The sequence below is a fragment of the Adiantum capillus-veneris genome, chromosome 27 (assembly GCF_014529385.1).
Source record: "Adiantum capillus-veneris isolate H3 chromosome 27, ASM1452938v2, whole genome shotgun sequence".
NCBI classification, from domain to species: domain Eukaryota; kingdom Viridiplantae; phylum Streptophyta; class Polypodiopsida; order Polypodiales; family Pteridaceae; genus Adiantum; species Adiantum capillus-veneris.
Window position 1 is genome coordinate 111,339,381 of NC_140957.1, and position 12,786 is coordinate 111,352,166.

At 49.0% G+C, this 12,786-nt stretch overlaps 1 protein-coding gene across 16 annotated transcripts in view; it reads left to right on the forward strand.

The window, feature by feature from the left end:
* The window catches only part of ABCC13 (multidrug resistance-associated protein 11), a 187,719-nt gene that overhangs the window by 161,092 nt on the left and 13,841 nt on the right, over nt 1–12,786 (forward strand). For 14 of the 16 annotated variants that reach the window (XR_015186743.1, XM_086502646.1, XM_086502652.1 and 11 more), the window contains 5 exons: nt 11,051–11,162; nt 11,233–11,286; nt 11,930–12,052; nt 12,312–12,410; nt 12,493–12,585. Coding sequence is in view for 15 of the 16 variants with exons in the window: in XM_086502646.1 (XP_086358772.1) it covers nt 11,051–11,162; nt 11,233–11,286; nt 11,930–12,052; nt 12,312–12,410; nt 12,493–12,585 (481 nt within the window). In the remaining variant the exon portion in view is untranslated. The remainder of the gene's footprint in view (nt 1–11,050; nt 11,163–11,232; nt 11,287–11,929; nt 12,053–12,311; nt 12,411–12,492; nt 12,586–12,786) is intronic. The other 2 variants (XM_086502645.1, XM_086502655.1) reach the window with 2 other exon arrangements.

Genomic DNA, 12,786 nt, shown 5'->3' on the forward strand with positions numbered 1-12,786 from the left:
CAAGGGGCTGTCGTAGGCGCTCTTCCGTGCAAGTAGGCTGTCACTGCTCCAAGCCTCGCCGCAAGTGCTCCCAAGATAGAAGCAAACTCACAGCGAAGCAGTCCTACAGTCTCCTGCTCAAACCAACTCTCCGCATCTCTATGAAGATCCATCTGGTCGAAGGTCGCCAGGGGCCTCCAGCCTGAGGCACCCTAGCACGAAGCCGCTGTAGCAAGAACTTCCTCTAGGGCTCCTTACCTGGAAGAAGTCCTCTGACTATGAACTTCCCAAGAAGGGCTCTGCTTTGCTGTGCAAGGTCAATGATCCCAAGTCCTCCCTGTGAACAAGGAAGAGTGATGACCTGCCAAGCCAGTTTGGCTCGGGCTATCTGAGTGTCACTTCCTGACCAGAGGAAGTTTCCGATCAACCTCTCTACTTGGCTGATACAAGAACTCGAGAAGATCCAGCAAGAAGTGATGTACCACATAGTCGCCACCAACACCTGGTTGGCCACTACTACTCTGCCAGCCAAAGAAAGTCGTGATGAGCTCCAGTGTAACAACTTCCTCTTGATAGACAGGAGGAGGGGAGCAATCTGCTGCTCGGGAGACAAGTCCAAACCAACCTGACAGCCCAAGTACCGAACTGCAGTCCCTGGGGGAATCCACCTGAAACCCTCTCCTGGCATCCAATCAGGCACAGGAGCATTACCAACCAAGAAAGCCGCTGTCTTTCTCCAGTTGATCAGTGCGCCAGATGCACAACAGAAGGTCTCCAGAGCCTGCTCACACCTGTGAAGGTTGGCCTCCTGGCCATCTAAGTACAAGGCTGAGTCGTCGGCAAACTCAGCGTCGAGTAGCTCATCTCCCCGAATAGGGAGTGCTAAGCCCCGTAGACCAACGTGCTGCGACACCAAAAACCTGCTCATCGCCTCCGCATAGAACAGAAAGAGGAAAGGGGCAAGAGGACAGCCCTGTCTGACCGAACGTGTGAGCATGAAGTGATCACCTCTACCTCTTGCCAAAAGTACCTGACTGTGAGCCCGTCTGTACAAAGCTGACACCCCTCTCATCCAAGCATTTGAGAAGCCCATCCTGCGTAGAGTGCCCTCTAGAAAGTCCCATTCAACTCTGTGGTATGCCTTCTCAAAATCGAGAAGAAGAATCACCAGGTCCTCACCACGGAGCCGTGCTAGGGTAGAAGCCTCCCAAAAAGTAAAGATATTGTCAAGGATACTGCATTCCTTGACAAAACCTGTCTGAGTCCCATGTGTAAGGCTCTCTAGAAGTGGCTGGATCCTCAAATTCAGAGCCTTGGTAAGAATTTTGTAGGCTGAGTTGAGGATGGTGATGGGGCGCCACTGCATTCAAGGAGCCACCCTCCTTGGGAATGAGGTAGATCAAGCCCTCACTCATGCTGTCACGCATCACTCCTATGTGCAAGATGTACTGAAAAGCACTACAGAGATCTAGGCCTCACCTAGACAGCTACCACGGGGGAGGGCACTAAGAGCTGTGTGCAGCTCCTCAAGCTGAAGTGGCAGCTCAAGCCTCTGACGCATCTCCTCAGTCACAAGGCAAGGCATCTGTTCCCACACTTGCTCCCTGCATGCATCCTGACACTCTGATTGAGGCTCTGCAGACAGTAACTCACGGTAAAAGTCAGTAGCAACTGCACGCATATCCTCGGGCTCAGAAGCAACTAACCCTTCGGGCCTCCTCAACTGACTAACCTTGGCATGCGAATGCCGAGGTCCCATTGCCTCGAAGAAAGCACCAGTCACTATGTCGCCCACTTGTGTCCACTGAGATGCCTGTCGATGGAAAGCAAACTTATGTCGCCGCTCCTCTGTGCTAACAAGCTCCTGGCAAGCGTACTGTAGCTACTCCTCCAACCAAGGACTGTCTGGATGCTGCTCCTGCATCCTCTACAATGAAGCAATGTCCCGTCTGAGACACTGCTCCTCCTCTCTTGCTGCTGCCCGACGAGCCAAAGACTCCTGGAGAAAGAAACAACTAATCTGAGCTAGGCTTGAGGCCACTCTGTCAGCAGGAGCATCCTGCCTGTCCATGCTCTCTGTCCATAGAGGCTCTACTCGCTCTCTGAGTGCAGAGTCCAGCAAGACCCTCTCTGGGATGCGAAGCATCGTGCTCCCACTCCTCTGCCTGTCTGCCACTGTGAGGATCAGTGGTGCAAGGTCCGAGAAGGATGTCCCTGCCAGAATGCCAACTGTCCCTCCCAAGTCACTGAAGTGGTCACTAGTGTAGAAGCGATCTATCCGCGATAGATTCACTCCTCCCACTCTGCAGTTCGAACGAGAGAAGGAAAGGCTGTCTCGGGGGCCTCACAAAACTAGAGTGGTGCCATACATCCGAGACCCTGAGAGTCATACAAAACCTCTCCCAAGCTGCCAGCTCAACTCCATGCATAGTAGCATGGCTACCACCAATCCTGTGAGAAGGGTCCTCCAACATGTTGAAGTCCCCCCTATGCACCAGTGTTCTGCCTGTGGGACAGAGAGTCAACTATCTATGACCAAAACTCTGCTCGAGCACTCGCCACATTGGGCGCATAGATGTTCAGGAAGCCCACAAGGCAACCCTGAACCTGCATAGTAATCCACTGAGCCCTACCTGGCACAATAATCCCTCTGCCCACAATGGCCTGCTCTGCAGAGAATCCGCAATAGTCATACATATCCCACCCTGGATGCCTCCAGGTCCAAAATCAGCTGACCAAAAAGTATCATATCGTCCACGCAAGAGCTGACCACAACATCTAATGCGGCTCTCACATAGATGGTGCTCCTGAAGCATAAAGAGATCAATCTCTCCTCCCACAAGGCAGCGTTGAAACTCTTGATGCAGTCGGCCCCGCTGACGCTGAAATTGGGACCCACCAAGTCCTTTCACATTCCATGAGACAATCCTCATGGGGAACGAGAGAGAACAGATGCTTCCGCAGCAGCTAAACGTGCTATCTTCGAGGCAGGCTTGGATGGGGAGTAATCCGCATCCGAGTGTCCTCTAGATAGGCGTGACTGCAACGAGTGCCTGGCCCAAGCCCAAGTAGAGCGAGCCGTTCGTAAAGCAACCTCCTCTGTCCAGGAGTCCTCATGAATGTGTACATAGCATGGCAAGCACTACGTATCGGCAAAGAAGTAGACCGAGGGACACCACAAACTTGGCCAGTGGCCACAAAGTCTGCAGCATGTTTGTAACTCTTAGTTCTCCCATGTGGTGAGAGAACTCTAGGACCTGTGTGTAACCACCCCAACACTGAGTCGAGAGTCCACTCAGTCTGGTCCCTGCCGCAGAGGGGAAACGAGAAGCCAACTGTTGAGTCCAAGGCCTCTATCCCCCTAGCTGCAAGGAATAGAACATGGACCCTGAAGCAGGCTGCCTCATGGTCTGCTGATGGGTCGCCGAGAAAACGAGTGAAGCTGTAGTCGAAGAAGTCCATCAATGCCGCAAGTCACTGCTCGTCAAACCACGAGGGATAGCTGCAAAAGGAGACGTCTGTACCTATAGAGGGGGTCGCAAGAAAGGCTGTCCCTCTCTCGCCAAGGGACTTGTGGCAAAGGCCCTGCCAAGAGATCTCCTAGCAGTCGGAGATGGCCATGTCCCCTGGGTCGACTGAGGAACTGGAGCGGGAGGGGGGGGAGTAGGAGCAGGGGGAAGAGGTGGAGAAGAAGGGCGGGGGGGAGCAGCAGGGGTAGGGGGGCGGGGAGAAGAGGCGGCGGGAGAAGGAGGCGGGGGGGAGGATGATGAGGAGGGGCGGAACTCTGGGGGGGGGGGGGGGATGGGGCTATCGAGGGTGAGGCTGAGGTGGGGGCTAGAGCAGGGACCTCATCCTGCTCCAGAGGACCGAAACGGTTCCCTGTGGGAACCCATTGCTGCTGTGTAGGCGCCTGAGGATTACTCTAAATGCCAGGCTGTCGCTGTGGCCCCTGCCGTCGTCGACCACAGACCTGCTGCCATCCCTCCTCCGCTGGAGCCCCAAGCTCAGAGGGTGGCTCTGCATGTGTGCGCTGTGTCTCTTTCTGGGGCTGCTGGCCAGCCCTTACAGGCTGGGGCTGAGTCTGTGGTGCAGGTCGAGGCCTCCTCCGTGGACAAGCCTTCGCAAGATGGCCCATCTGTCGACAAATGAAGCACTGGTTCGGGAGGCCCGAATACTCCACGCTCTGTCTAAACCAACCTCCACTCACCCGAGGCAGAAGAATGACCTTCGGGAGCGTGTGAGTGTCCCTAACCAGAACGCAAACTAAGGGAATGCCAGCCGCCTTGGCAGCTACTGAGGCTGCCGTGCGAGGTGTCTCCAGGACAGTCCCAATCACTGAGCCTATCGTGGAAAACTGGTAGGTACTCCCTCCGCAAACCAGGAAAGCAGACGGAGATGGGGATGTCTGCCTCCTCTACCAGAACCATCCGAAGCAGGGTCAAAACCATGCCTCCACTGTCGAAAGTGGGCTCGAGCTGCTCGGATGGTCAACGGACTCATGGCGATGACCTTGGATGCCATCTCAAATGTCTCAAACTCGATCTGATGGTAGCCTCATCCGAGTATCTGTACGTCCAAGATCTTGTCCACCTCTGCGAGAAGGCGGCCTGGAGAAGGTCACGCAGCTCTCCTCTTGGGTCGGGTGCCGAGAATCTTGCAGATGACAGAAGTCGCCTGCTAGCGCCCTCTGCGGCTAGGCTCGCTTGCTCTGTCGGTGAAAGAGCAAGTCGAATGGTGGGCTTAGCAAGGTTTGGCGAGGGGGCTTTGGATGAGTCCCTCTGTGGCGGAGCTGGACCCTCCATCTGTGTCTGCTGCTGTGGCGGAGAAGAAACGGCAAAGAGTTGGAAATAGAAGATCCTCTGCAAACAGACCTTGACGAGCATTGCCTAGAAATCTAGCGTTGTCCGAGCCCGTCGAAAGAACACCTTCGGGGAGAGAAAGGCTGCAATCGAAATGAGCGGCCGGGGGGGGGAGGAGCTGGAAAATAAGCGGCGGGAGAAGGCAGCGGGCGGGGGAAATGGCGGGGGCAGTGGCGGGCGCAAGCTGGCTGAAACGCGCAGCAGGGGAGGGGGCGCGAGGGCAGCAGCGAAGGGGGGGGGGGGGCGTAGGCAGCAGCGAGCGCCTGCTTTTTTATCGAGTGGCCTCCTCTCTCAGTAGAGTTACTCACACATAATGAATTATATGAGATGTTCTTGAGTAGGGACTTAGGAGAGGCATGGAGACTCTTTCATGAGCACTCTTCTCCCCCAGTGATTACTTCACCTGATGTGGGGCCAATATGCGACATCGTTATATACGGTTCCTGGACAGGAACCCCTTCCAGACCCTATAGAGCCATGCCTATCTACGAGCACCTTCTTTACCTCTGGGATGGTATAGAGGGCCATTGACAGGATGAGGGACCGGGAGGGCATATGATCATGGCGGTCTAGTAGCGGAGCACTTTATACATGCTAGGGATATGTTGATGGAGGTTCTTGCAGTGTTGTTCAATCGTGCCATGTGTGAGGGGTTACCTGAGACTTGGAGGTTGTCTACTATTGTGCCTATCTTCAAGGCATGTGATCCTACAGAGCCGGGGAACTACCGCACTATTGTGGTTGGACACACATGGGCATGGTTGTATGCATCCATTCTTTAGCAGGAATTGAGTAATTGGGTAGACGGTGAGGGTGTACGAGCAAATAGTCAAGCCCGTTTTAGGAGGGGTTTCTCCACTCTTTATCATATTCTGACACTCAGAGCCATCATTGAGGAGGGCAGGTCACATGGGAGACGGATTTATTGTAGCTTTGTGGATTTCCGCAAAGCATTTGACATGGTACCGAGAGCTCGATTGATGCGCAGACTACAGGAGATGGGGGTGCCCATAGAGTTGATCTGGGGGATTATGGCTTTGTATAGATCAGTGATGGGGCATGTATGCACTCCGGAAGGGGTATCTGATTTAGTTCACTCTACTATTGGGGTGAAACAGGGCTGCGCATTGTCTCCTAATCTATTTGGTATGTATGTTGATGAGGTGTCTGATTACATTGACAGAGGGGTGACAGAGGTGCCGAGCTGGCAGGGACGTGGATCCCCTTGTTGTTATATGCTGATGATATTGTGTTGAAATCTGACTTACCAGAGGGTATACAGCGACATTTAGATGCACTACACAGTTTTGCAGAGGATAGTGAATTGTGTGTAAACCTTGGTAAAACCAAGGTTATGGTGTTTAACACCGCACTACAGTGGATCAAGAGATTAGCACCTACTTTCACATATGGTCAGGAGATTGTAGAGTATATAGATGCATACACTTACCTGGGGTAGTCTTTACTAGGCTGAGATTTTCTTTGAGAAGAGCAGCTGAGACAAGACTGACTAGAGCTTATGCGGCTTTGGGAGGATTGGAGAGGATGTGTTCGCAGGTTCAATTCCAGGAACCTAGGACAGTTATGGCTCTTTGATACTTTGGTTGCCTCTACTATGCTATATGGGGTGCAGGTTTGGGGACCTTTTGTAGGCCAGGATGGCTGGAGAGTATGGAGAGGCCCTTGGTATCTATGATCTCTCGGCTGATTAGGGCCAAGGCCTCCGTACCGCATGATATCATTCGAGCGGAGTTAACTGCCCTCCCCCCCCCTATGGAGATTAAGGCGCTTACCAAATGAGTCTCCTTTGTACATAGCCTATGGGATACTACCAGAGATAGATATGCCAGGTTGGCCCTAGAGTCCTCCAGACAGTTAGCTCTACAGGGGGATACATCATGATGGTATGCACAAATGATCATGGTTTCAGACACATGGCTTCACCATGGACAGGCTTCCTCCTTTTCAGGACTCTCTACAGGCACCCTTGATGTCTATGACATGGGTGGATCTAATCCAGCTGGACATGAGGAGGACATGGATAGAGTCGGTACAAGAGTTGGGCACGAAGATGGATTTCTATAGAGAGCATGCACATCTTTCTCATGGTTTGTGTTGTGTAAGTGGCCATATACGCACATCCTCACAACATCTCGAGATTGAGACTGGCAGATTCAGAGGGATACGAGCAGATATAGCAGGATATGCCGATCATGTCATCTAGAGCCACAGACAGAGTTACATTACATATGCCATTGCATGGGGCACTTCTTGAGGTAGAGCTTAGCACTTATGCATAGGCATTAGGACTACGCACACCAGAACACGCAGGCTTTCGACGCACTTTCTCGACTATCAACCACATTTTTGTGCTTCGCTGCCTGATCGACGGAGCAAAAGCACGGAAGAGGAGACTCTACTGCTGCTTCGTGGATTTCCACAAAGCCTTTGACACCATCCCTAGATAGAGACTCTTTCAGTGCCTCCAGGAGCTACAGATACCATCTGAGATGATATGGGCCATCCATTCTTTGTATGCACAGGTCATAGGTAGAGTGTGATGTCCAGGTGGACTATCAGATCCCATTGCTAGCACCATTGGTATGAAGCAAGGATGCCCCCTTTCCTCGATTCTATTTGGTCTCTACATCGACGAGATCTCAGATTACATCCTACGAGCAGGCGGAGAGGGATCAAACTTATCAGGTATACCAGTCCATATTATGCTCTATGCTAATGACATCATTCTAGTTTCTAAGACACAGGAGGGACTACAAAACCACCTACGAGCCTTGGATGCTTTTTGCACACATCGAGGGCTCACAGTGAACTGAGGCAAGACCAAGATCATGATCTTCCACACCTCCAGGACAGTTCGGAGCAGAGCAGTACTTACAACAGCAGGCGGGCAGGTCGAGGTGGTTGATTCATATGTCTACTTGGGGGTGACTTTAACTGGCACCACTGGCAGATTTTCTATGGCCCAGGCAGCTCGAGACACGAGGATATGCAGCACTGGCCACCTTAGAGCGCAAATTTAGACCCACTTCTAGGAGCCCCGTTCCAAGGGGTGTCTTTTTGACACTCTAGTCACACCTTCCATGATGTATGCCACTGCAGTATGGGCACCAGGGCTATCACCATCTCTCTGGGCACAGATACAAGATAGAGCGCCCACAGATCATCATGATCTCTCGTTTGCTCCACAGCAAACCCTCAGTACCACATGACATCATCCAAGCAGAGTTAGTTGCACCACCAATGCTAGTAGAAGCCCTCTTTCAGACAGTTTGCTTCATCCAGCACATGCGAGAGCTCCCACTAGACAGACTCACCCGTCGAGCTTTTGAGGCATCGATGCAGCTGCATCAGGAGGGGGACACAAGGGCATGGTACTCACAGGTCATAGAGTGGTTTACATCCCATGGCTTGGACATCATAGATCTACCTCCTTTTCAGTATGATCCTGACTCCCCTCATATACGCCTCTCACACAATGAGAGGAATGGAGTTCTCAAATAGGATCTCTAGCGGCTATACTTCAAGGAGACATGGATGACACTCAGAGAGGAGGCAATACTACAGAGACCACTTCCCGACCATAGCAGATGGGTTCATCCAGAGACCGAGATACATGGATATCTACATGCCACATAGAGCACGGGTGGCCATCGGACAGCTCAGAGTATCATTACACCAGCTAGAGATTCAGGACTGCACACGTCCCCAGAGCAGAGAGGATATGCAGACTTTGCACAGTAGAGATTGAGAGCGAGGAGCATTATGTATGCAGATGTAGAGCATATGAGGAGATCAGAGGCATTTGTAACTACAAACTAGCTATCCAGTGCATGTGACATTGTAGCCCAGCTATACAAGGAGGGTTTCTCGCTCTAGCGTTTTCTTCTCTCTCTAGCATTTTTATTCCAAATCACCCTCTTTCCCCTATGCCTTTTCTTTTTGCATGTGATCTCCTTGGCTTCTCTTCCCTAGGCAATTCTCCACATGCAACGTATTTGTAAATCTAGGAGATCACCATGACAGGGTTGCTCTCAGAGGTCTCATGTTCGGAGGTTGCTACTGTCCACCATGGGGTATGAGAGGTTGTGCACTAGCTGCAGCTACTTCAATCATATAAGTCCATCTTCTGCTGCCACTTCCGACAGTAACTTATCTCCCAAAGCCTCATCCTTTGAGCAGACTGCCACTATAACTACCATCGCATAGACCCTTTCCTGGGTCATTGCATCATAAAATCAATCTCCTCCTGTGTGAGGAACCTCGTAAGAGCAGCTCTATGCCTCTCAATAATGGCCCGGATGCGGCGATCTCTCTTCCCCACCATGAAGGGGAGAAAGGCTTGTTGACTTCCCTTTGCTTTGAGAGTGAGAAAGGTGGGATGTTATCATATGCTCTGCAAGAGGGACAAGGACACGAAGATCATCTGCTTTATCCACCTCTATCCAAGAGAGCCTCATGTATGGAAAAGTGACGTCTTGTAGTCTTGCGGAGGGGTGCTTCTCTGGAAGAAATCTGGCACCCTTCCTCTAAATGGGTCCTCTACTAGAGCATGTTGAACTCCATAATAAAGCAACTCTGTCTCTACGTAATTCCAGCAAGAAAAGCTGAAGGTATCTTTGATGAGTTAATCCACCACCTTAGACGAAGCCCAAACCCCTCTCTGGAGAGAGAATGATATTGTCCCTTTTTCTCATAAGACAGTAGGCACCAAACATATGTAATGCTCCATTGTCTCTTACTCTTAAGTTGCATAGCTGGCATATGCACCGCTTTAAAGGTACTATAGTGTATCTACCTATCTCTATATGTAGCTGATTGGAGAAGGTGGAGAGTTGTGCTATGACATGTCGAAGCCAGTGCCGGGGGTCTCAATCAATGTATCTCAGCCTTAAAATAAACCCATCCCAAGTATGTGATCAGAACTCTCCTCCTAAATTCCAGTGCCTTAGGTCTTGTCTGATGATGGTGTTGATCATTGAATGTGTGAATGCAAGTGTTGGCACGTCCAAGGAGTACTAAGAGGGTGACAGTCTGTCCATAGTAGGCCATGCAACCAAACCAGCTGATATTTTCACATACCAACTCCATTGAGAACTTTGAGACGAAAAATTTGAAAGTTTTCATGGATATCTTGGTCCGCACCATTGAGCTTTGCACTTACCTCTGCATGCAATAGTTGCTTGTCACTGGTACTTGGTGACGAGTTCTCTTCAAGTCATCTGAGCTTCTCTTGGTCGAGTTCTCTAGATTCTCAAACCATTCTTGAGGTTTACCCTTGAATGAAAGAGGAAGCAATTGCAATGTTTGTCTCCTTTGCAGTGGTACACATGGCAAAGGTGTGCCACTAAATACCCATCAACCAGTCTAGACAAATTCGTTTCCAGGTAATATAGATTGGTTGGATGATGCTATTAGCTCATAGTCTAATGAGTTGGATGCACCAAAGGATGTTAAAGGCATATGAAGCGTTGTCGCACAGTTCACTTGCATTGATCAGTAGTCTTGCCACTTGTAGCAGGTTCTATGCTGCCACCTTTTGCATTGTTTTGTTAGCTTCAGCCCTCCCCAAAGGAACGCATGGTGGGGTAGGAGCCTCCCACTAGGCTGAAATGACAGTAGCCTTAGCAATCAGGTCTCCCCAGACACTCGCTTGTAAAGGAGACGGGGCACACAATTTGAAAGGGATAAGCACAGAAGCGTGCTTCCCTGGGGCCCTCTCTCCCCAGCGGAATGACGTTTTCCATACTGCAAGCATATTTGCATTCTGTTGAATCTCATTTCAGCCAGCCATTTCTTTTCAAACAGTTTTCTCCACACAGAAATTCAGACCCCAGTGAACATGCCTCTGTCATAGCCTAATGCTTGAATCAGGGTTGTCTTTCTATGTAGAAGCTATCATCAGCACAAAAAAAATTTCTCCGCCAGGGTCAACTTAATAGGTGATCTTTAATCTTTCATATCGAGCCTCAGGCGGAAGTTTCTAGCTCCTTTCTAGGATGAGGCTATAAAAAGGTTGGCAGTATGCTAGTCATTGGCATCTTTTCTTTCGTAAATGATATCTTGAGTGAAAAAAAGAATATGTTTTTGCGTCAGTACATAAACAAAGGCATGAAGTTTTTTCATCCAAACGAAATATAGTGCTTACATAATCTCCAATGTCATTTTCTAAATGTTCATGTTTCTATTTGCAGATTTTCATCAGATCAATATGCAGTTGATGATTCTCTTCCATTTATCTCCAATATACTTATGGCCAATTTCTTTAGTCTTCTAGGAATCATTATCATCCTTTGCATAGTGCAGGTGCTTAAATATGTGTTTCTAATATGACGTATTTTGACAGTCTCTAATGTATGTATGTCTTGGTTTACAGTGGACATTTCTGGTGATTCTTATTCCACTGGGCTACATCTACATAGGTTTGCAGGTTTCTATTTCAAAATAATCATCCTCCTCTTCACCCTCTGTAAACGCGTCTTATCATTAACGAAGGTGTAATAGATAAAATGATCTCATGAGATTAGGTTTCAAACTTGCTTATTTGCATTTCACATTTACTGCCTACTTTTACTTTCTATATGTGATGCTCCTATTTAGAATTCAACTAATCGACAAGAACAATTACATTCCATATACAGAATTTTGAATAATTGTCCCGTTGGTCAGTGTTGTTCTTATCTTTAATTAGTATAGAAACTCTCTGATTGCCAGATACATTTTAGCATTGGATTTTCTTTCCAAATAGACGGCATGATTTCGTTAACAGAAAGCCCAGACTTTATTTATCAATTTCCACACATGTAAAAGTCAGTTAGGGACACATCATGCATCGTTAATTGAGCAGTTAAGTCTCTTGTGCACCACAGAGAAACATTAGGGTTAGGGCTGTAATTCAACAAAGTTATCAAAGTGGCTAACTTCCTGTTTCTCATCATGTTTAGTAAATGGCGATAGAATTTAGAATCAATAAAGTGTATTAATCCTCATGGTTTGTTTGGCTAAACAACTAGGCATGATAACATCATTATATGCTTGAAAAAGTTCTAATGAGTTTGGTTGTTTCTTTGCAGAAATATTATAGGTGCACGTCTCGTGAACTGAGAAGGCTCGATAGCACTTCGCGTTCTCCAATCTACAGCTCTTTTAATGAAGCCTTAGATGGTTCAGTGACCATCCGGGCGTTTAAAGCTCAGGCATGGAAAACAAAGTCTTTTATAATTGTGGCTCTTTTTGGTTTGCCTAGATGTGCCTCCCCGCAGACATACCTAGGAAATCTGGCATGGATTGATAACTCCATGTCTTTATTTCCTTCGTTTTCTTCTCATTTCTGCATGTGTGCGCGTGCATGTGTGCATGTACTTGTGAGTGTGCATATGCCATGCATGTGTGGTGTGCCAGCATATGTGCACGGGCTGGTTCTCATGCGCACAAAAAACTGCTGTTTATTTGCAGGATATGTTTTGTTCTAAGAATGAGGGCTTTGTGGCCATGAATCAACGCACATCCTTTTCAGAAATAGCTGCTAGCCTTTGGCTCTCAATACGCCTTCAGGTTTGTTCACATTCAAGTCAAGTTCTCTTGTCAAGTTAGAATTCTGGACTTATTTGAGGCTTGCTTGAAAACTTTATGACAGCTGCTAGCAGCTTTTATCATTTCCTTCATTAGTATTATGTCTTTTTGGGGACGTCAAGTGAGATCTCCAATGAACCCAGCTACAGCTGGTTTGGTACGTCTCTCTCTCTCTCTCTCTCTCTCTCTCTCTCTCTCTCTCTCTCTCTCTCTATCAGCCATAGATAACCCTTTTATCAAGCATGGGGGCTACTTAAACACAGAGGTTGTCTACTATTGTGCATATCTTCAAGGCATGTGATCCTACAGAGCCTGGGAACTACCGCACTATTATGGTTGGACACACATTGGCACGGTT